Genomic DNA, 23921 nt, shown 5'->3' with positions numbered 1-23921 from the left:
AACAACACCTGTTTGGCTCCTTCTCCCAGGCCACTCTAGGCATACACTCATAGCTATCAAAGTTAGTTCAGCCAAATAGCCCCACACCACTTCCCATTGCCCAGCTCCAATCCTTGTCCATACTCATTCATTACCACGGGCTTTCATTCTACCTTTTTTTTTTCAAACTGTTTCTCTCTTGTCTCTTGTACTCTATCTTCTTCTGCATAGCATACTATGAAATATTTGTAGGTTGATACAAAGTTCAAAACTTTTTCTGGTGCTTACTGACCCAAGATCTACTGACCTCTAGTGGGCACAAAAAAATTGCATCTCTATAGACTTCTATCATTTTAGGATTTTCCAAAGCCAACACTAGGAAATTGAACCATTCTCAATTTCTTAATTTTCTACTTTAGTCTCTTTCTATTCCACTACACTTTTCTTACAATTTCCTTCCATAGTTCTATACTTTGTTTCAGACAGTCACTGGTCATTTAAGAAAAGAATTCTGCTAATTAAAAGGACTTCCTGCATAGTAGACCACCTCAAGATATGGTAAGCACTGTTCAAAATTATGTTTTCTTGCTGAGTGCCAGTGGTTCGTGCCTGTAACTCCAGTTACTCAGGAAGCTGAGATCTGGGGGACTGCAGGACAGAGTCAGTTCAGGTAGAAAAGTCAGTGAGACTCCATTTCTAAAATAATCATCTAGGGCTGGGAATGTGGCTTAGTGGTAGAGTGTTTGCCTACCATGCATGAAGCCCTGGATTCGATTTCTCAGCACCATATAAACAGAAAAAGCTGGAAATGGCCCTGTGGCTCAAAAGGTAGGGTGCTAGCCTTGAGCAAAAAGAAGCCAGGGACAGTGCGCAGGCCCCAAGTCCCAAGCCCCAGGACTGGCAAAATTAAAATTAAAATTAAAAAATAAAATAATCATCTAGAAGCCCAGTTGGAGGAAGATCTCAACTGGTAGAGTGCCGGCTGAGCAAGGAAATCCCTTGGGTTCAAACCTCAATATAAAAAAAAAGATGAAGGAGAAGGAGGAGCAGGAGGAGGAAGAGGAGGAGAGAAAGAAGGAAAAGAAAAAGAAGAAGAAAAGGAGGAGAAGGAGAGGAGGAGGAGGAAGAAGAGGAGGAAGAGGAAGAAGGAGGAGGAGAAGGAGAAGGAGAAGGAAAGGAGAAGGAGATGAGAAGAAGGAAGAGAGAAGAAGTATTTTCCTCCCACTTTTCCACTGTTTTTCTCAGTAATTTATTTTTGAAGAAATAAAAAGCATCCTGTGTTGTCTGTGGTCCACTTAATCATTGGGTTTTGGTCATTTATTACTAAAATGTGCAGGATTATTTTAACCTCATGTTTATACATTTGCTTCCCTCTTGGCTTCTCAGACTGTCAGGGGAAAACACCTTACAGTCGTTAAATATGGTGACTTTGAAGGCCATTAACTCATCCCTAAGGAGAATCTTTCAAAGGCGGATCCCTGAGGAAGGAGAGCTGTGGTTAATTAATCAGGCTACACAGTCTAAAGCAGGAATGTTCCCTTCCTCTGTCAGGCTCAAACCTGAGGCCTCTAGGTGCCAAATGCTACCTTGTCTGAAAAGACGAAGCCCAGGACGCCAGCAGCCAGCTGTAGCAGGAACACGATGGTGAGGCAGAGTGAGAACTGCAGGACACAGGCAGGAAAAGGAAACACTTTCACTGCTTGGGTAGCAGCCTCTCCCAGAAGAGGGGTTTGAGGAGCCATTGGGCACTTCTCCCAGATGTTCCCAACAAGGGAAAGCCTTCTGCCTCTGGGATCCCGTGGGCACCCGGTGGTGGGTGAGGAGCTCAGGGATGGGGGTAGGGTGGGCCGGAATAAACAAAAAGGAAAGGCTATGGGCACCAGGAGGGACGAGGAGACATCTAAAGGTTGGGCCAAGGATTTCCTCGAGGCCTAGGCCACTCACCGTCTGCAGGAGGCAGATGTTCTCGCGGAGGGATCCAATGCAGCCGCAGAAGGTGAGAAGGAACATGAGTACACCCACCACGATCAGCAGGATGGCAGGGTCCACCGCCAAGCAGGCCAAAGCTGCTTCTGGGGGAGGGGCCGCCCCTCAGTGTGAGACCCGGGCCCACTGAGGGAGCTCCCAGGGCTGGAGTGAAAGGGCGCCCACCAAACTTCTTTTTCCTTTGGTAGGGCAGTCTCCAATGTGGTTGGTTAAAGATTATGGGGAGACAACATCTTCCTCGGAAGGAGTGGACAGAAAGAGCCCAGGAGGGGTGGTGGCATGTAATCTGAGGAACTAACAAAGAGCCTTCATTTCTGGGCTCATAAGAGGAGTGGCTACTCTCACTCCAGAGAAGAATTAGAATGGCATTAGGCTCGCCAGCTCTGCGGATTCCATTTCCTGGAGACTTCGTGCACAAGAAGAGGGATGGAGGTTGAATTACTCCAGGACCAGCCCTTGATTGCTCTCTGCTCCCAGAGGCCTGGCTTCACTCCTGGATATTTCCTAAGCCTCACATGTCAGCTGATCTTGAAAGACTATTGGGGGCTCAGAGAAACTGAAGTGAACTGCCAAAAAAAAAAAAGTCTGCCACCTTGGAATAGCCATCCAAGACTGGCTACAGGGAACTGACTCCTATAGCCCCACAGCCCATTCAGGGAGGCGAGGAGCCAGGGCTGAGGAGGCAGAGGGTATGGCAAGAGTGGGGTAGGTAGAGGGGGACCCACAACTTACCCGCGTGTTTCATCAGCCGGGCATAGACACCCACTGCCACCATTACCATGGAAATCACCTATGGAAACACCAAGGGAGCAAGATTCAGATTTTGAAACCAGAGAACCTCTGAATGTGATGAGAACAGGAGAGGGTGACTTTCCCCGGGGAAGGGGTGAGCGAGTGGTCCCAACCTCACTACTCGCCCACACTCGCCTCCCTGGGCCAGGAAGACTGATAGAACTGGTTGGCTTCTGTGAGATACTTTCTCCAACATTATCTCAAACAGTCCTTACAACAAACTCACCTCCTGAGGCAAATACGAATCCTATTTCATAGATGAAGAAACTAAGGTGATACAAGTTTAATACTCAGTGGTGATTAAAAATGTGGGCCTTGGGGCTGGGGATATAGCCTAGTGGCAAGAGTGCCTGCCTCGGATACACGAGGCCCTAGGTTCGATTCCCCAGCACCACATATACAGAAAACGGCCAGAAGCGGCGCTGTGGCTCAAGTGGCAGAGTGCTAGCCTTGAGTGGGAAGAAGCCAGGGACAGTGCTCAGGCCCTGAGTCCAAGGCCCAGGACTGGCCAAAAAAAAAAAAAATGTGGGCCTTGGGCTGGGGATATGGCCTAGTGGCAAGAGTGCTTGCCTCGTATACATGAGGCCCTGGGTTCAATTCCCCAGCACCACATATACAGAAAACGGCCAGAAGTGGCGCTGTGGCTCAAGTGGCAGATTGCTAGCCTTGAGCAAAAAGAAGCCAGGGACAGTGCTCAGGCCCTGAGTCCGAGCCCCAGGACTGGCCAAAAAAAAAAAAAAAAAGTGGGCCTAAAAATATACACTGGCAAAAATAAATAAAAAATATACACTGGAAAAAGGCCTATTCAATAATTAGTGTTGGCAGAACTGGACATCCTTATGCAGAAAACTAAAATTTGTTAATATGCACCAGTATCCGCACAAAGTGGATCAAAGACCTCAATGTCAGACCTGAAGCTCTGAAACTACTGCAAGAGGGAATAAAAGAAACATTAGAACTTATAAAAAGAAACATTTTGTAAAGAATTCTAGGGGTACGGCAGATGGCAGAAAGAGTCTTGACAAATGGGGTTACATCAAATTGAAAAGTTTCTGCACAGCAAATGACATGGTTACTAAACTAGAAAGACAAGCAACAGACTGGAAGATCTTTACCAGCGATACATCTGACAAAGGTCTAATATCCAAAATATACAAGGAACTCAAGAAAAACCCTAAAAAAAAACCCCAACCCCCCAAAAAAAAACCCTAATAAACCAACCAATAAAGGGCAAAAGAGCTAAAAAGAAATCTTTCAGAAGAATGGCAAATAAATAAAAATGCTCAATATCCTAGCTATGAAGGAAATGCAAATCAAAACAACAATGACATTTCATCTCACCTTCCTTAGGTTGGTTAGCATTGAGATTTTGAACAACAAATGCTGGCTGGGAAGCATAGAAAAGAAGCACTATTGCACTGCTGGTGGGAATGTAAACTAGTACAGCCACTCTGGAGGGTGGTTTGGAGATTTCTCAAAAAACTAAACATAGAACTTCCCTATGGGGCTGGGGATATAGCCTAGTGGCAAGAGTGCCCGCTTCGGATACACGAGGCCCTAGGTTTGATTCCCCAGCACCACATATACAGAAAACGGCCAGAAGCTGCGCTGTGGCTCAAGTGGCAGAGTGCTAGCCTTGAGTGGGAAGAAGCCAGGGACAGTGCTCAGGCCCTGAGTCCAAGGCCCAGGACTGGCCAAAAAAAAAAAAAAAAAAAAGAACTTCCCTATGATGCAGCCACAGGACTCTTGGCATCTACCCAGAACATTACAAGTCAGAAAAGAACTTGCGCATCCATGTTTGTTGCTGCACTATGCCTTACAACGGATGAGTATATCAAAAAATGTGATACATATACCCAATGAAATTTTAGCCATCCATTAGAAAAAAATAATATTATGTCATTTGCAGGGAAATGGATGGAACTAAATGAAGTCATCCAAAGTGAGGTAAGTCAAGCTCAGAGAGACAAATGGTACATGTGTTCTTTCATATGTGGAAGCTAGATCTAAAATACAACTAGACATGATAACGTATATAGAGTTCTATTCATTTATACACAAATAGGATTCACTTGGGAGGAACCCAGAGGCCTAACTTCTCTGCATATCTAAAGTACTATTTGTCAAAACAAATTCCAGGAAATGGAAAACTGATTTTTGGGTGCACTTATTTATTTTTGCTGCTGTTGCTATTGTTGGTGGTATTATTTGGGTTTCTTTGGTTGTTCTTTGTTGTTGTTGTTGTCTTGTGGGGAGGCAAAGGGAGGCACAGAAATGGAGGAAGAAAGGGTGAACAAATGCAGTCATTATATTCAATATACATTTTGCAAAAAGTACACTAAGCTACTTATGAGCAGGAAAAGGTGGGAGAGATGTGGGAAAGAGAAGGAGGGGTAACATTGTGCAAGAAGCATTGTACTCATTACCTGGCTTACAGAATTATCCCCCCTTAAAAGAACTCCTTAATGATAACAATTTTAAAAGACAACATGGGCTTGTGGAGGTCTGGGGGTATAGCTCATTTGGGAGAGCACACTGTTAAGAATAGTTTGTTTGCCAACACCCAAAGCTACCCATAAACCAAACACACACAAAACTATAAGCTTTAGAATGACTCACATTCAGAAGTGGGACAAATTTCTGAGCCGGGGTTTCTTTTGAAAGATGGGGATTTTAGATAAGGAGCCAGGCATGGTGATTCACACCTGTAATCCCCCTATTTGGTAGGTTGGGGCAGGAGTATTGGTATTTACAGACCAGTCTGTGCTACCCAGCAAGATCTTGTTTCAAAAAATAAATTGAATAATTGATGCAAAACACTTTAACAGGATTTCTGACAACAAAGATTATTTATCATTATGAATAGCTTGCCCAAGGTCACATAGGAAATAGGTTCTGAATTCAAATCCATCCAGATCAAAGCATAGTATTAAAGCTAAAGTAGTCCAGCTTTCTAACCTGTTTGAGGTCAATATAGTATCAAGTACAAAAAGAGAGTGCATGTCCATGTGAAAGTGTGTGCACGAGCTTGTGGCAAGTGCCAGAACTGCCCTGGAGAGAGCCTTTATCTTTATAAGCTGATTCCAGTGGTGAAGAATAGAGGAACTCAGGCCTTTTGAATTTTATGGCACTTCCCTGAGAGAACAAATCCATTAGAGACTACCAACAGTCTCCACAGAAGCATTCTACAGAAGTGCTGGGCAGCCCCAGCATATACCCCCTCAGCTACCCTTTCTTCAAACAGTCTCCAGGATGGTGCTAAGCAGCAGCCAGCTGTCACTATGGCAATAGATGACGCCATGCTCTGGCAGGAGAAGGTTCTCAGCATCAGGGACTTGACCAACTCAGCAGGGAAGAAAATGGCTGGCTACATTCCACTGGCCTGAAGACAGAAACCACTGAAAAGAGTCACCCTGGGGCTTTAGTGGGAGGAGGGTGCTGGGCCCTAGAACAGATAATAAGGTTAGACTTATCCCCTGGGAAGAACCCTTACTTACAAAAGTCCTACTGCAAGGGGACAGAAGGTGCATCAGTAGTAAGTAGCAAAACCATGTCTTTGAGACCTATGCCCTCTCTGCTTGAGTCCTTATCTGTCCTGCCCTTGATGATGAGGCCACATGTTATCAGCCAACCCTATCTACCCAGGAGACAGGGAGCAGCTATGACACTGCAGGTGCCACTTGGTGTTAGTTCCGTGGTGTGACCAGGCTTGGGGAGTACAGGGACAGCGGGGAAGCCCTAGGAGAGATGACAGTCACCCTCCTGCCCATTCTGAAGGCCACCCTCTGCCACAGTGAACAAGCATCTCTACTCACCACACCTAACTGCAGTTCTTAATATCATTTTACAGAATCATTTAAACATAATACTTTCCTTCTCTTTATTTCTGTTGTTTCTAAGCTCCTCACGTTTTTGGTTTTTTTTTTGTGCTAGGCTTGAACTAAGGACCTGGGCACTGTCTCTGAGCTTTTTTGCTCCCTCTACCACTTGATCAACAGCTCCATTTCCAGGTTTTTTGGTGCTTAATTGGAGATAAGAGTTTCACAGACTTTCCTGCCAGGGCTGGCTTTGAACTGCAATCCTCAGATCTCAGCCTCCTGAGTTAGCTAGGATTAGAGGTCTGAGCCACTGGTACCTGGCTCCTCACTGTTTATCTACATGTTAAAATTTTATTAGGATGGACAATTTTTCACAGAGAAAGTCTCTGATTAAATACTAACACAGGTAAACTAAACAAGGTACAATAAAGAGTAGCTACACATCACAGGGTAAATTAATTCTATTAATGAGCTTCTAATTATATCAGTTTTTTGGTCTCTACTGGTGGTAGATATTATGTCTCTCCCAAGATGTCTGCGTCCTAATTCCTGGAACCTGTAACTATATTAGCTTACATGGCCCAAGGGACTTTGCAACTGTGATTAAGGATTTGAATATGGGGAGATTATCCCTGAAGGCCTGATATGGTCTCAGCAACCTACTAGAGTCTGACAAGGAACTATAACAAGAGAAACAAAGGTGGGCTGCAGATGGATCATACCTGTAATCCTAAACTACTCAGGAGCCTGAGATCAAAAGCTAGCCTGGGCAGAGAAGTTCCTGTGAGATGCTTATCTCCAATTAACCGCAGGCAATTGGAAGTAGAGTTGTGGCTCAAAGTGGCAGAGCTCTAGCCTTGAGCAAAAAGAGCTCAGGGACAGGGCCCAGGCCCTGAGTTCAAGGCCCACCACCAACAAAGACAGAGAGAGGGAGTGGGAGGGAGAGAGAGAAACCAGGTTGGGCAATGTGCTGCTGTGAACTAAGGAATGTGTGCAGCCTAGAGGCTGGAACAGAGAAAACCAGGAATGCAGTACTGCTGACATCACTAAGACCTATTTTGGATTTCCCGCCTCCAGAAACATAAAAGGTGTTGTGAGCATGGGTAGCTCATGCCTGTAATCCTAGCTACTCAGAAGATTGAGATATGAGGACAGTGGTTCAAAGCCAGTCCAGTAGAAAAATATGAAACTCTTACCCCCCAATTAACCACCAAAAAGCCAAAAGTGGAACTGAGGCTCAAATGGTAGAGCACTAGCCTTTAGCAAAAAAGCTAAAGGACAATGTCCAGGCTCTGAGTTCAAGCCCCATTACTGGCACAAAAAAATTAATAAATTTGTATAGTTTTAAGCCACTAAGTTTGGGTAATTTGATACAGACTCAATAGGAAATGAATACACTAAATTCAGCAGCTGCTATGTGCAAGTTACCTTGAAAATGTATAATCTGTTATGTTGGGGAGGGACTAAGAACCTTTATAGTCAAAGCAAAGCAAGGTTCTTAACCTTGGCTATATTACAACTACAGAGAGACTAAAACACATCCTATCTATGGTGCACTGCAAATTGAGTAGACCAGAATTGCTTGCATGGAACTCAGGTAATAGTAGTTCTGAATGTGCCCATAGTTTGAAAATCTATAAGCCTAAAGCACAATTGTCCAGGGATTTAAAGCAGCTTATAGAGGCTACATTAAAAGCAAGATTAGCTGGATGCCAGTGGCTTATGCCTACAATCCTAGCTAATAGGGAGGCTGAGATCTGAGGCTTGTGGTTCAAAGCCAGCCGAGGCAGGAAAGTCTATTGTGAGAATTTATCTCCAATTAACCACCAGAAAAACTGGAAGTGGTTCTGTGGCTCTAAGTGGTAGAGTGGTAGCTTTGAGCAAAAGAGATCAGGAACAGCACCCAGGCCCTAAGTTCAAGTCCTAAGACCAACAACAACAAAAAATAATAAAGGTAATATTAAGGGGTTAGAGGCATAGCTCAAGGGTAGAGCTTTGCTTACCATGTATAAAGCCCCAGGTTTGGTTCCTAGCATCACACAAAAAAGTAAGATTAAGACTTTACTATTATTAATATTTAATATGATCAATAATGTCTCTCCCCTCAAATTCTGCATTTCACAGCTTGACCTTTCACTTACCTGTCCTCACTTCCCATCCTGGTCCTCAAACTTATTGCTATTCCAAAGTTAGTGCTGCTGCTATTAACAGTAGCTAATTTATTTCAAGACTTGAATAGAGGGACTGGGAATATGGGCTAGTGGTAGAGTGCTTGCCTCACATACATAAAACTCTGGATTCGATTCATCAGCACCACATCTATAGAAAAAAGCCAGAAGTGGCACTGTGGCACAAGTGGTAGAGTGCTAGCCTTGAGCAAAAGGAAGCCAGGGACCGTGCTCAGGCTCTGAGTTCAAGCACCAGGACTGGCAAAAACAAACAAACAAACAAACAACTTGAATACTTGAATAGAACCTCAAAGATGGGCTCTTATATTTATCCTTTTTTTGTTGTTGTTGTTATGGGGCTTGAAATCAGGACCTGTGCACTGTCCCTGAGCTTTTTCTGCTTAAGACTAGTGCATTACCACTTTGAGCCACAGCACCACTTCTTCTGGTTTTCTGGTGGTTAAGTGGAGATAGGAGTCTCATGGACTTTCCTGCCTGTGCTGGCTTCAAAACTCTGATCGTCAGATATCAGCCTCTTGAGTATCTAGGATTACAAGCATTGAGACACTGGTACTCGGCTACTTACCTCTTTTAATAGACAAGGGCAAGAAAGAGGAAAGGTCACTTGGTCAAGTGCATATAGGAGTCATGGAAACATCTGGACCAAATGCATCTCATTTCGGTTATTTCTTTAGTACAAAATTCTTATAACATCTACAATATCACCAATGACCTCCTTTCAAGAAAAGAGAGATAAAGTTACTTCTCTTTTCAGGATAGCTTTTCATATGCCAACCAGAATGAAGCCCAATTAGAAACTTTTGCTTTTGAAATTTAGATATAAGTTTCAAAACAGCAGAGCTACATTTCAGCAAAATTTATGTTCCTGAAAAGTTGGTCAAATTATTTAAAATAATTTCCACATACCAGTACCTTATAATGAAAGTGGTCATCCCCAGAGCTATTTTTCCTTGAAAAAATAGCTAACTCTAGGATTACGGCAGGAAATATATAAGACGAATTTGGAGCAACTTGTACTAGAAAGTAAAACATATTCAAAATAAAACCAAATTGGAGGGGCTGGGAATATGGCCTAGTGGCAAGAGTGCTTGCCTCCCATACATGAAGCCCTGGGTTCGATTCCCTATCACACATATATAGAATACGGCCAGAAGTGGCGCTGTGGCTCAAGTGGCAGAGTGCTGGCCTTGAGCAAAAAGAAGCCAGGGACAGTGCTCAGGCCCTGAGTTCAAGCCCCAGTACTGGCAAAAAAAAAAAAAAAAAGGACTGGGAATATGGCCTAGCAGTAGAGTGCTTGCCTCACATACATGAAACCCTGGGTTTGATTCCTCAGCACCACATATATTGAAAAAGTCAGGAGTGGTGCTGTGGCTCAAGTGGTAGAGTGTTGCCTTGAGCAAAAAGAAGCCAGGGACAGTGCTCAGCTCTGAGTCCACACCCCAGGACTGGCTAAATAAATAAATAAAAAATAAAAAACAAACCAAAAAAACCCTACCACAGCCTCATGATCAAGGTCAATGTTAACAATGAGGATGTTGGCATTGTGTGAAAATGGCATTTTATTATTGTGATCCTCCTCTTTAAAGCCTACTCCCCTATCCCTGGGAAAAGCCAGGTACTGGTGGCTCATGCTTATAGTCATAGCTACTCAAGAGGATCATTATTCAAAGCCAGTCTGTCAATTAGTGATACTCTTTATCTGCAATTAGCCCCCTCCCTCCAAAGAAAAATCTGGAAATAGAGCTGTGGCTGAAGTAGTAGAACATTAGCCTTGAGTGGAAAAGCTCAGGGACAGTGCCTTGAGTTCAAGCCCCAGGACTGGCACAAAACAACAACTATAATCTCAGTATAATCATGAGAAAAACATCAGGCAAGTTCCAGTAAAGGAACATTATACAGGCAGGCATTGGTGGCTCACACCTGTAATCCTAGATCTGAGGGTTGTGGTTCAGAGCCAGTTGGGCAGGAAAGTCTATGAGACTCTTATCTCCAGTTAACCACCAGAAAACCCCAAAGTGGCGCTGTGGCTCAAGTGGTAGACCACTAGCCTTGAGCTGAAGAGCTCAGGGACAGTGCCCAGGCCCAGAATTCAAGCCCCAGGACTGACAAAGAAAGGAAGGAAGAAAGGGAGGGAGGGAGGGAGGAAGGAAGGAAGGAAAGATAGAACATTTTACAAAATACTCTTCAAAAATCTGAAGATTGCAGAGCATCAGTGGCTCACATCTGTAATCCTAGCTACTCAGAAGGATGAGATCCAAGGATTGCGGTTTGAAGCCAGCCAGGGCTGGAAAGTCAATGAGTCTTCTTTTATGCTGGTCCTGGGCCTTGAATTCAGGTCCTAGGTACTGTCCCTGAGCCTCTGTGAGATCAAGGCTAGTGTTCTATCACTTAAGCCACAGAGCTACTTATGGCTTTTTCTGAGTAATTTATTGGAAATAAGAGTCTCACAGATTTTCCTGGCTTGGCTGGCTTCATACAGTACTCCTCAGATTGCAGCCTCTCGTGTAGCTAGGATTACAGGCATGAGCCACTGGCACTCAGCTTGTGAGACTCTTTTTTCTAATAAACTACTGAGAAAAAGGCAGAAGTGGTGCTGTGGCTCAAGTGGTATAGTGCTAGCCTTGAGCAAATGAAACTCAGGGACAGCACATAGGCCCTCAGTTCAAGCCCCAGGACCAGCACAAAAAGAAAAAAAAATCTGAAAGTCATCAAAAACAAGTGAAGTCTGAGAATTTGTCATAGCCAAGAGGTAGGAGACATGACAACTAATGTAATGTAGTATTCTGGATTGGATCATAAAACAGAAAAGACATTAAATATCTAGGAAAACCTCAGCCAGGTGCAGTGGCTTACACCTGTAATTCCAGCTTCTTGGGAGGCATAGGTAGGATGATCAAGGTCTACTAAGGCTGCTGGCACAAAAAGCACAGGCACTATCTAAAAAATAACTAAAGCAAAAAGGGCTAGGGCAAGACAGAAGTCATAAAGCACCGTTGCAGAAAGTATGAAGTCCTGAGTTCAAACCCTAGTACCATCATAATAAAAAAAATTAAAATTGGGCTGGGGATATGGCCTAGTGGCAAGAGCACTTGCCTCCTATACTTGAAGCCCTGGGTTCGATTCCCCAGCACCACATATACAGAAAATGGCCAGAAGTGGCGCTGTGACTCAAGTGGCAGAGTGCTAGCCTTGAGCAAAAAGAAGCCAGGGACAGTGCTCAGGCCCTGAGTCCAAGGCCCAGAACTGGCCAAAAAAAAAAAAAAATTAAAAAGTGAATAAAAAATTTAAGGAAATATGAATAAAGCATAGAACATAATGATCAGGCCCTTCCTTCCTTCCTTCCTTCCTTCCTTCCTTCCTTCCTTCCTTCCTTCCTTCCTTCCTTCCTTCCTTCCTCTCTCCCTCTCTCTCTTTTTCTTTCTCTCTTTATTTTTGCCAGTCTTGGGGCTTGAACTCAGGGCCTGAGCACTGTCCCTGGCTTCTTTTTGTTCAAGGCTAGCATTCTACCGCTTGAGCCACAGCGCCACTTCTGGCTTTTTTCATATATGTGGTGCTGAGGAATTGAACCCAGGGCTTCATGTATAGGAGGCAAGCACTCTACTACTAGGCCATATTCCTAGCCCCAGGCCATTATGTTTAGCAAATGTATCATACTAATGTAAGATACTACATTAAGGCAGGCACTGGTGGTTCATGCCTGTAACCCTATCTACTCAAATGGCTGAGATCTAAGGATCTGGGTTCAAACCTAGCCCAGGCAAGAACGTCCATGAGACACTTATTTCTAATTAATCATTTTTAAAAGCTGGAAGTAGGGCAGTGGCTCCAGTTATAGAGTGCTAGCTTTCAGCACAAAAGCTTAAGCACAGCACCCAGGTCCTGAGTTCAAGCCCCAGGACTAGCAAGGAAAAAAAAAAAGAAGAAGAAAAGACATTATATCAGTGCTGGTTAGTTTGTATTTTCTACCAGGGCTGGCTTGGAACAGAAATTCTACCAATCTGTTTCCTGAGTAGCCAGTATTACAGGCATGAGGCATCTGTACCTGTACAGAGTTTTTTTTTTTTTAAGTGTAAGAAACTTAGAGCCTAAGTCCTGTCCCAGGTCCACCAGCCCAAGAGCAGAGTCACTGTCTAAAAGTTGGTTGAGGTTTACTGAATTGCTTTTGGTCTCTAGGGCATACTTTACTGGCCTGGGTAAACAAAAATCTATTGTTTCCGAACTATTTGTTGATCAATCTGAGGCTGAAATAAAACCTATCATAAATCCTTAGATGGGTTAAAAAAAATATGGGCTGGGAATATGGCCTAGTAGTAGAGTGCTTGCCTCATATACATGAAGCCCTGGGTTCGATTCCTCAGCAGCATATATATGGAAAAAAGCCAGGAGTGGCACTGTGGCTCAAGTGGTAGAGTTCTAGCCTTGAGCAAAAAGAAGCCAGGGACAGTGCTCAGGCCCTGAGTTCAAGCTCCATGACTAGCAAAAAAAAAAAGAAAATCCATGACACCCCATGACCTTGGTGGGTTACAAGGGCTTGGGTGTTAAGTTTAATTATAGTGTTTTCTCTCCGAGACCTAGGGATCTTATCCTTCATTTTAGCTTCCCTTTATATCGCTCTTGTCTAGCTGCTCCCTGTCATTCTTCCCTCAAAGACTGAAAACCATTAAAATTGCTCAATGAATGGGAGGTCATGGATGTTTCCTGCTGGTGTGGAGCATATGTCTAGGCCAGGAGAGTCTCTAGCCCTGGCTGTTTATGGTGATAGTTGAGATAGGTGGGATCCTGGGCTATCCAGGGGCCCTGTGGAAGAGGTTATAGCCTTTGGAGATCATAACCAGCTATAGCTGCGTCTAAGGGGGGAGGAGCCAGGCTGCAGAAATAGAGAGTTACAGGTTGGGACTGGGGAGCTATAGCAGTAAACTCAGTATAAGAATCCCTTGGCACCTAGGATGTATGAAGCAGGAGCAACAATAAAACACTATTGTGAATCCAGAGCAACAAGAGAACAGGAAACATTCAAGTTTATAGAGTCATGCATTGCCTTGCGCTAGGCTCAGCTATACTGGCTCAATTGTCTAGAATACAAACATAACAGTTAGTGTTGCCCTGTGCTGTAGTTAGGATATCTAGGGCCATGGTAGTTTGGAGAATTGCCATCTTTACCTGAGAATCTAGTAAAGTTAGCCTTTAAACTGTATCACTTGTAGTTTTATAGCCTCCTGTAGAAAGAGAATTGTTGGATCTCAGTCACTGAGTCATGCACTGAAATATGTTATGGGAAATCAGAGCAGGTATCAGCCTCAGTCCTTGTGTCCAGGAAGAGAAGAATTTTAGGCAAGACTTGAAACATAATGATAGTCATAGGAAAATTTATTAGAAAAAGAATACACTTCCAATAGAATGAAAATGGGTCATCTCTACAGAGACAATGACCCTATCTGTACTATTTCAAAGCACATGATTTAAGTACATTCACATTGCTAATGTAACCATGACTACTATCAAGTTCTAGAGTTCTTACACCACTCCCAATGGAAATCCCATACCCATTAAAGTCATTTTTCATTTCCTCTACCGTTCTTCCTTTCCTAAACTCTGGTAGCTATAAATCTGCTTTCTTTCTCTATGGACTTTCCTGTTCTACTTCCTTTATGCCTGATTTCCTTCTTAAGGTTCATCCATCATGGAGCATGTTCAATTACTTCATTTCTTTTCATGACTAAGTAATATTCTATTATATGGATATAATTTATGTATTTCTCCATTAACAGATATTTGGGTTCTTTCTGTCTCTTAGCTAGTATGAATAGTAGTGCTATTATAAATATATTCATGGGCCTGGGAATGTGGCTTTAGTGGTAAAGTGCTTGCCTAACATGCATGAAGCCCTGGGTTCGATTCCTCAGTACCACATAAACAGAAAAGGCTGGAAGTGGCACTGTGGCCCAAGTGGTAGAGTGCTAGCCTTGAGCTTCTTTTGCTCAAGGCCAGTGCTGAGGCCCTGAGTTCAAGACCCAGGACTGGCTCTGTGTGTGTGTGTGTGTGTGCGCGTGCACGCGTGTGTTCTGTTTGGATAGCCATTTTCAGTTCCCTCAAGCATATACCTAAGATTAGAATTATACTGTTTTATAGTGATTCTATATGTTTTATACAGTGGCTGCCCTATTTTACCTCCAACTGGCAATGTCTGAGGATTCCAGTATCCTCATATATTTGTTTGGCTTTGTTTCAATGTGGCTCAGGATGGCCTATAACTTGAAATGTAACCCAGGCTGGTCCTGAATTTGCAGTCCTCCTGCTTCTGTCCCTTTTGTTGTGACACTTTTTTAATGAGAAATGGGTTTTTCTTTAAGTTTTAGCAAGGATTTATTTTAGTACAGCAGGGTTAAAGTAGAGAGAAATAGAAAAAGAAAGAAACAACATCTACTGCTCCACATGTAGGAAATGGGAATTAAAGACTCCTTGACACTGATTTTTTTTTGCGGGGGGGTGGTGGTACTGGGTACCTTGAACTTGCTAGGCAGATGCTCTAATGCTCCAGCCCATTTTTTCACTGATTATTTTCAGACAGGGTCTTGTACTTTATGCTTCCCATTGCTGTTAAGATTATAGGTATACTCCATCATGCCCGGCTTCTTCCTTTGAGATGGAGTCTTGTGAATATTTTTGTTTCAGCTTGGCCTGGAACTGTGATCTTGCTGCTATCAACCTCCTATGTATAGCTGGGATGACATGCACCGCCATGTGTCCAGCTACTGATTGAGAAGAGGTTTCATTAACTTTTTAGCCAAGGTGGCCTTGAACCATGATCCTTTTGATAACAGCCTCCCTAGTAGTTATCACAGGCTTGAGCTAATGTTCCCAGTGACACTGACATTTTTGATAAGTCTAGGCCAACCGTTTTGCAGAATGTCTCTTAATTTGGATTTGCCTGTTTCCATACAATTACATCCAGATCACACATTTTTGACAGGAATACTGTTGTGTACCTCTCAGTATGTCACATGAGGAGGCTACAAGATATTAATTTCTATCACAGAATTAGGAAATATTTTACTAACATGATGTGACTACTAGATGTATGTCTCTGCATCTCATAAAGCAATAAGGTGATACTCTAAATAAATAGTTTCCTAGTTTTTCATAATATTTGATTATTTCTGGTCCTCTTGCATTTGTCTTTTGCAAGCACTTACTGTAGGCAGATGAGAAGCCACAGGCACTAATAATACCCAGAGGAGAAAATACAAAATGGAGAAAATTCTCTCCATTATCTTGACTTTTCTTGCAAATTGGGAAAAGACAAGCATGATTTGATGTTTGTGAAGAAAAACTCTTTTAAAAAATGATTGTTATTGTAAAGGTGAGGTACAGAGGAATTACAGTTACATAAGTCAGGTAATGAGTACATTTCTTTTTGAACAGTGTCACCCCTTCCGTCTCTCCCAGTCTTCCCTCCTGTCTCCACCCACAATTGTATAGTGCATTTTCAACAGTGTCTAGTGAGTACTACTGCTGCATTTGTTCACCCTTTTGTCCTCTAATTCTGTGGCCCTGTTACCCTCTCAAAGACAGATAAATAAATAAACAAGAAAAGAAAAGAAAAACAATGAAGAAAAAAAACATCTTGTTTTGGAGCTCATTTTTTTTTTGTTGTTGTTCATTTAGGTGGTACTAAGGAATTGAACCCAGGGCCTCATGTATGCTAGGGAAACATTCTACCACTAAGCCATATTTCTAGCCCTTCATTTTGGTATATATGTTATTTTTTTTTATGATCAGAGGCACACAGGCATGGTGCTTTTGTGTTGTGAGGGAAAATTCTTATTATAGCCACTAGTACACTATTCTACAGTTACCCCAACACTGAGAGGGCTACAGGGCCCCAAGTTGAAGCCTGAACAAATATTCACAAGCCCAGTGGCAACAAATACAGGCAAACTGGTTCGTGGAGTCCATTTCCATTAGCTTCCATCTAAATACCAACGTGTGCCAACCTCTTAGGAGTGAGCCCTGTTCCTAGGATATATGTAAACATCTTCATAAACTGCAGAGAGGCATCATTATCACCTCCCTCTGGATAATGGTGGGAATGTGCACAAAGGAGGTGAAAGGATCATTTAGACCTTGGGTTCAACCTTCAGGTTCATTTGGGGTTTCCCTAGCCTCATCCCCATCTCCTTGCCGCTTCCAAAGGAGCTCTCATCCTAGCTCTCCAAGCCTACCCCCATCAGGTGATTTCTAAGAGCTAGTTCCAAGGCCAGTGGTAGGAACTACCTTCTAGCAACTGCTAAGGGCCAGGTTAACACTCTGTACATACTATCTCATTTCATTTTGACCACAGTCCTAAGAGAACATGATGTCTCCATTTTACAGGTTGAAGTTGACAGAATTAAAGTAACTGCCTGATTCCCTCAGTTGGAGGGTACCTGAAGTGAGACTGAACCTAGGTCTTGGATGGCCCCAAAGCCTTATGACCTCCGTCAGCCACAAGGCTGCCTTCCTATCTCTGCTACACAGCAATCGGGGAGCCCTGTGTTCCCCTGGGGCTATGGTGTGAGCTGGGAGAAACAGCTGTCTGCAGTTGTGCTGGGAAGCAGCAGATAATCTTCAAACTAGGTGGGGCTCAGGCAGGGGAAGGAAGATAAGCATGGAGAGGTGCCAAGGTGTCAAGCAGGAGGTAGCTCAGTCTTGAGAGGGGCACCCTGAAAGGAGAAGAGATGGCACAGCCAGGCAGGGCTGGATAGGCTAAGCAGCCTGTAAGAGACAGCTGTCCTGGTCTGTCTCCACACTGCCAAGTCCTGTCTGCATGAAGTGGGTGGAAGCATGGAAGTGAGTGGAACCATCTTGGTATTCCTCCTTATAGTCTCCTTCTGAAGATGGTGGAAAGAAGCTGAGGCTAGGGATTCCCTGTGTGGGAATCAACACCATAGCTGAGCTGGGATGTAATTCAGTAGTACTGTGCTTTCCTAGCATGCTCAAGGCTGGGTTTGATGCTCAAGGCCCTGGATTTGATCCTCAGCTGCACAAAAGGTGAACATTACTTAGAGGGAGTGCAGGGCAGGGCTCTCTACCTTGTTTCCTAGAGCTTGATCCTTATTTCTGGGGAAAGCGAAGGTAGTCACAGCCTCCTAGACCTAAAGCAGCTCCCCATTCCTCAGGTCCCCACAGGATCTGCATGCTGGTCCCATGTGACCTGTGGTATGCAGGATTCTGAGGTGGTAGCTGTCAATGTGACACCAGTTCCTGGCTTTCTCCCTTTATTCTGGAAGGTACTGTCCTGCTGCAATGGAGGAGTCCACAGGGCTCACTCCTTGCCAATGGTGAGAGCCAAACTTTCAGAGTTTTCCTCAGGCTATGACTTGTTTTGGTGTTCCAAGGTAATGAACGTGGAAGGGAAGTCTACCAGGCTCACAGTAGTAGAGACATGGAACCCATTGCTGTGGAATGACTGGCCCAATACAGAACCTGCTACCAAGACACTGAGATGTGCTCAACATCTTCTTTTACTCTTTTCCCCCTCCTTTTTTTTTTAATCAAAACATTGTAATGTTATATATAAAGGTGACGTACAGAGAGGTTACCATTACATAAGTCAGGTAATGAGTACATTTCTTTTTCGAGAATGTCACTCCTTCCTTTGCGTTTAGATTTTTTTTGTTATTATAAAGGTGATGTACAGAGGAGTTAAAGTTACATATGTCAGGCGAAATATACATTTCTCTTTAGATAATGTCACTCCTTCCTTTGCTTTATTTTTTTTAACACATACATTAGTTGTATTGGGGGGTTCATTGTAATATTTCTGTACATGTATATAACGTATCACAATCAACCTTACCTCCTCTACCACTATCTTTTATCCTACTCCCCATTTCTTTCTCTTCCTCCTCCTTCCCCCACCCCCAGTCCTGGGGCTTGAACTCAAGACCTGGGAGCTGTTCCTGAGCTTCTTTGGTGTAAGGCTAGCACTTTACCAATTGAGCCACAGAACCACTTCCAGCTTTTTCTGAGCAGTTTATTGGATATAGGAGCCTCATGGACTTTACTGCCTGGGCTGGCTTCAAACTGCAATCCTCAGGTATCAGCCTCCTGAGTTTAGCTAGGATTAAAGGCATGAGCCACCAGTAATTTGCCCATTTCATTTTAAGAGTTGCTTGAAATTTAGGACTTTCTACTGGAACAAGGCAGACAAAACTGCTGGGGAGTTAAGAAGGCACACATGTCTCCATTTTTGGTGTCTCAGTTCTTTTTTTGATTTTAGAAAAGAACCTGACCACCTCATTGACTGAAGCTTGCCTAATCTATGGAAAGTGGAGAAGAGGAGGTAGCGTGGGCTCTTCTGGAAGTTTGCAAAGGGGGAAGGCTCGGGTGGCAGCAAAGGCCTCTGCCATTACAGTATTTTTTGTTTTTTGTTTTTTGCCAGGTTTGATACCTCATCACTTCTTTGTGACTTCTGAGCCAAGTTACATGAGATGGTGTTGCATGTAGTGAGGTGGTTCTGAGTGCCCTGGGGAATCTAGGACAATGGTCCTGGTGAGAGGGCAGACTTGTTAATGAAGATGCTTTATCAGTGACCTGGACTGGCCCAGGGAAGACCTGGGTGGGGGTCCACATGTGCTGTGATGGAAAAGAAAACCTCCACAGGCTGTGACAGTAATCAAGTGTGGCTTAGGGAAGGAACGAAGGGGATGGCTGCCATTTTTTTTTTCTGACCTGGCAGAGGACAGCACAATTATATATCACGCCACTAAGAATGTTCAGGTGCTTAAAGCTGTGTTGCATCTGAACAGACCAGAGTCCTTGATGGAGGGAGAGGAAAATGTTATACCTCTACTTAATGAAGTTTACTCTCTCACCACTTAATAAACACCTACTTTCCGCCAACCCAGCTGATCCAGAGGCAAATAAAGCAGCCTCTACTGTGAGGAGCCTGAAGTTTAGTGGCAGCGACAGATAAATAAGTACATAATTGGAGAACAGGTAGGGATGAGACAATTGGACTAGGTTCAAGATGCCATAGGAGCTCAGATCTGTAATCCTAGCTACTCAAGAGGCTGAGCTCTAAAGATCATGGCCCAAAACCAACCCAGGCAAGAATGTCAGTGATACTCTTATCTTCAATCACCACTGCAAGTGGAGCTGAAGTTCAAGTGTTAGAGCAGCTTGCCCAGAGCTGCTAAGAGATAACACCTAGGCCCTAAATTCAATCCCCAGTACTGGCACAAAAAAAGATGACAAAGGAGCCCACAGACATATGGTCACCAGAGTTCCCTGGGGTGAAATTCATACAAGGACAGCAAGGAGAGAAGGTCTAGGTTTCTGGCCTCTGCTTGACTCAAAAGCCACTCTAACTGCTGTCCTGAGGAGTGCAAAGGATCAGCAAGGTAAGAGTTGGGCATCACTGATAATACTCCTGACCATGTATGCTCACAGCGATTTAAGTATGTACCATCTCATTGTCTTAACACAGCATGCAGATGTCTAGCCATAGGGCATTGTGGAAAAGCAGCCCCTTCGTCAAGTTTTCAATACAACTTTTTGGACCCGAGAGCAATTATTTCAGACCATGGAAATAAAAGTCACCCAGCAACGTGATTCAGGGAAGAAAACCAGAATTCACAGGCCAAAAGAGAAGCAAGATTTGAAACATAAACCGGAGGAACGAATCCTTAAGTTCTCCCTTGGAGCCAGCAGCTTTTTCCATTAGAATGTGAATGCCCCCCAAGAATCAGGGCTCCTTGAGCACAGCAGAGGTGGCCACATCACCACCACTGACCACTGAGTGGGAGCCCAGATGATTCTGGCTACCTTCCCAGTACAGATACAAACATCATGGCACCCACAGCAGCTGGCCAGACAGGCTCACAGTCCAGGTTATGGATGCATCCAGGCAGAAGGGGGAATTTGTTTATAATAGTAGAAGGAAGCCTGCAAAGAAGAAAGCATTGTAACCAGCCCCTGAAGTGGGGTGGGAAGAAAGATGGCCTCTGATCTGGGGAAGCAGTCCTTCGTCTCTAGCAGCGTGGGTGTGGGATGTAACTGTGGCTCTGGGACTAGGAGGGAAGTGATACTCAGTAACCCTGAGAAGTACTGTCCTCTAGAAGGGGCAAGGTCCCAGGGAGACTAAGACACAGAGAGCTTCATTCTCAGATTCAGCCCCAGATCTTTTTTTTTTTTTTGGCCAGTCCTGGGCCTTGGACTCAGGGCCTGAGCACTGTCCCTGGCTTCTTCCCGCTCAAGGCTAGCACTCCGCCACTTGAGCCACAGCGCCGCTTCTGGCCGTTTTGTGTATATGTGGTGCTGGGGAATCGAACCTAGGGCCTCGTGTATCCGAGGCAGGCACTCTTGCCACTAGGCTATATCCCCAGCCCCTCCGCCCCAGATCTTAAAGAAAGAAAAACATCCATCTTTAAATAGTTCACAGAGTCTGAAAATTTTTTCCTTCATATTAAGGACAGAGACACAGATCCATTGGCTTAGGGTCACACAGTAAGTTGGTACCAGAAAGAAGCTGAGCCTCTTTCCTTCAATGTGCTATTTCTAGTCTGGCTTTTTGCATCTACAGCAGTGCCAAAAAGGGGCTCGACTCTTTTTTGAGGTAGTGCCCGCCTGGCGAGCCAGGTCATCTGACCTTGACTGAAGCATTTTTATCAAGGTAAATGGGTCTATGAGCCAAATTGTCTCCCTGGCTATAACCTCCCTCCAAATTATTTGTTTGATAAAAGGGGTGTGGGGTGAGGCAGAGAAGTCCAAAACATGACAGGAACACAGGGTCACAGATGAACCCAGCTGCTGTCACTAGGAACACAGATAAGAGTGAGGTACTGAAGGCTCCAGAGGAGAGTTAGCTCAAAGAGTAGAGATGCCCTAAGGTTCTTGGGATGCAGATGCTGGGCTCTGAAGACAGCATGTCCTAGCCTGGCACACTCAGTGGAAATGAAAGAAGCTGCATTGATATTTTCCTCTAAAGAGTGAGTTCCCCTTAGCACATTTCCCCAGCCCTGCAAAGCAAGTGGTGAGGGATTTCTCTTGTTTTTTTTTCCCCCAACCTCCAGCAGAAGCAGAACTTAGACCATGGGAACTTGGGTTGACTGGTTAACTGTGAATACCATCACTACCCCAGCTCCAGTAATAGTCATCTGGGTCAAGGACTTCCCCTAGAGGCACTCTGGTTCAGCAGACAAACTACCAGACCCAGCCTGCTAACCAGCTGTTGGACCTTGAACAAACATTTAACATCACTGTGACTTAAGCTTTCTCACATATGAAATGTGGAGGCTGGGTGAGATGCTTGCTACAATTTCTTTCCAGTTTTAAAACTGAGAATTTCATAGAAGCCCAAACTTCAATTTTCCCAAGAGTAGAAGGCTGAGAGTGAGCTGTCATCACCACCCTCTGGGATTTCTCTCATTTGTCCCAATAGGCTAGCACTTATGTACTTTGTGTCTGCACTTCACACCACGGCCCCTGTGAAACCTTTCCAACAGCTCCCTTAGATGTCTGGTCTGCCTGTGCCTTCTCCTAGGAAACATATTTTAGTCTCACCATTTTCCCCTCTTGCAAATCTGAGCTGTGGGTGTCAGGCTGAGGTGGGCAAGGAGGACAGACAGACATCTCTGTTCTCAGATCCAGAAGGACCCAGGGATTCTAGCCATGGGACAGGATGGAGCTAGCATGTCATGAAAATTCTCAGCTCCTGCAGTGTTTTTGCCATTCCTGATCATAACTGGGTTTGATTTTTATGGGGGAGGGAAGGAAGATCTGCAGTCATGAACACATTTGGTCAGGTCAATCAAGTCAACAAGGATGGCAGAGTGGGAATGGAGAGCTAGGTGTTTGGACCCTCAGGCCAGTATTTTTTCCACTTTTCCACCCTCAAGCAGAAGATTTTGAAGGAATCACTTGGCTTTCGATCCCAACACAGGGTCCTGCTTAAGTCAGCTGAAGACTGCGAGGTTTTGGGGGAAGCATGGTCCTGAAAGAGGTGGTAGGGCAAAGTTAGGGGGATGCTGGGTGGGAAGGCGATCAGCCTTGAAAGCCATTCATGTCCCTCCTCAGCCTTGCGGGGGGGGGGGGGGGCGGGGGGGAGCCCCTTAACCCTTCCTCCGTAAGGGAAGGGGAAAGAGAGGCTTGGATTTCCCCCCATTCCTTCCTCTTTTTATTTTATTTTATTTTCTCCTGGGGCCTCCCAGCCCCCAGGCCTGAAAGTCCCTAATGGTGACTGTGCTGTTGGGGCTGCCTGGCACAACAGGAAAACCCACTCCACCCCCAAATGTACCTTTTTTTTTTTTTTTTTCCTGCCACAGCTTTTCATCCTTTCATCCTTACAAAATCTTCATGTTTTGCAGTAAGGGCGCCTTTCTAACGCTCCCTCCCTACAGGGGTGTCCCTCCCCAGGAGAAATGCCCCCCCCCCCCCCAAGTGTCACCAGCCCAGAAAACTAGGTATTGCCGCTCCCCATGCTCGCTTGGCTCCGGGCACCCCAGGCGGCCCTCTCCATCCCGCAGGTAGCCCCCTTGCAGAGTGTGTGTTGTGGGGGTGGGGGGTTGCCCTGTAGCGCAGGTGCCCCCCCACCCCCCCAGACTCACCCAGAAGAGCATGTTGAAGAAGAAGAGCAGGTATTTCACCAGCGGGCTGACGAAGGAGAACTCCTCCCCATAGGCTCCGGGCGCCCCGGGTCTCCGCGCCATGGTCCGCCGCTGTCCCCCGGGGGCCTACCTCCCTGCGGCCGCCGGCCCACCTGCGCGCCCTGCACCCCGGGGCATGAGCGGCGCCGCCGCGGGAATCCGGGCGGCGGGGGAGCTGCGCCGCGGCGGGAGCCGCCCGAGCCCTGCGTCGGGGCGGCGCGCGGGCTGAGAACGGCGCCGCTGCGGGAACCGCGGGAGCCGCCGTGGACAGCGGGAGCTGCCGAGACTCCACCGCGACCGCAGGACCAGCCCGACCCGCCAGCTCCGGGGAAACTGGGCCCGCCCCTAGCCGCCTATTGGTGCAGCTGCCACAGCCTGACTTCTGATTGGTGGAGAGCTGATGTCACTAAGTATCCAGCCGTCCCTCCTCCTCGGAGAGGCGGGGGAGACACCTGTTCGGTGAGGGACAACTTGTTAAAGGGTCAGCGGTTCTACCTCCTCCCCACCCAGAAGGAAAAACCTCTAAGGCT

At 45.2% G+C, this 23921-nt stretch overlaps 1 protein-coding gene across 2 annotated transcripts in view; it reads right to left on the bottom strand.

Moving 5' to 3' along the window:
* Positions 1-23693, bottom strand: part of Tspan33 (tetraspanin 33) — a 30527-nt gene extending 6834 nt beyond the window's left edge. Inside the window, exons 1-4 of one of the 2 annotated variants that reach the window (XM_048340195.1) lie at positions 23353-23693; positions 2698-2755; positions 1924-2051; positions 1566-1640 (exon numbers count right to left, since the gene is read on the bottom strand). In XM_048340195.1, the coding sequence (XP_048196152.1) occupies positions 1566-1640; positions 1924-2051; positions 2698-2755; positions 23353-23454 (363 nt within the window). In that variant the 5' untranslated portion in view covers positions 23455-23693. The remainder of the gene's footprint in view (positions 1-1565; positions 1641-1923; positions 2052-2697; positions 2756-23352) is intronic. The other variant, XM_048340196.1, reaches the window with a different exon arrangement.
* Between the last annotated feature and the right edge of the window lie 228 nt (positions 23694-23921).

Source organism: Perognathus longimembris, chromosome 2 (assembly GCF_023159225.1).
Source record: "Perognathus longimembris pacificus isolate PPM17 chromosome 2, ASM2315922v1, whole genome shotgun sequence".
NCBI classification, from domain to species: Eukaryota; Metazoa; Chordata; class Mammalia; order Rodentia; family Heteromyidae; genus Perognathus; species Perognathus longimembris.
The sequence above is the reverse complement of the archived record's forward strand: the minus strand, read 5'-3'. Positions and strand labels throughout refer to the sequence as shown.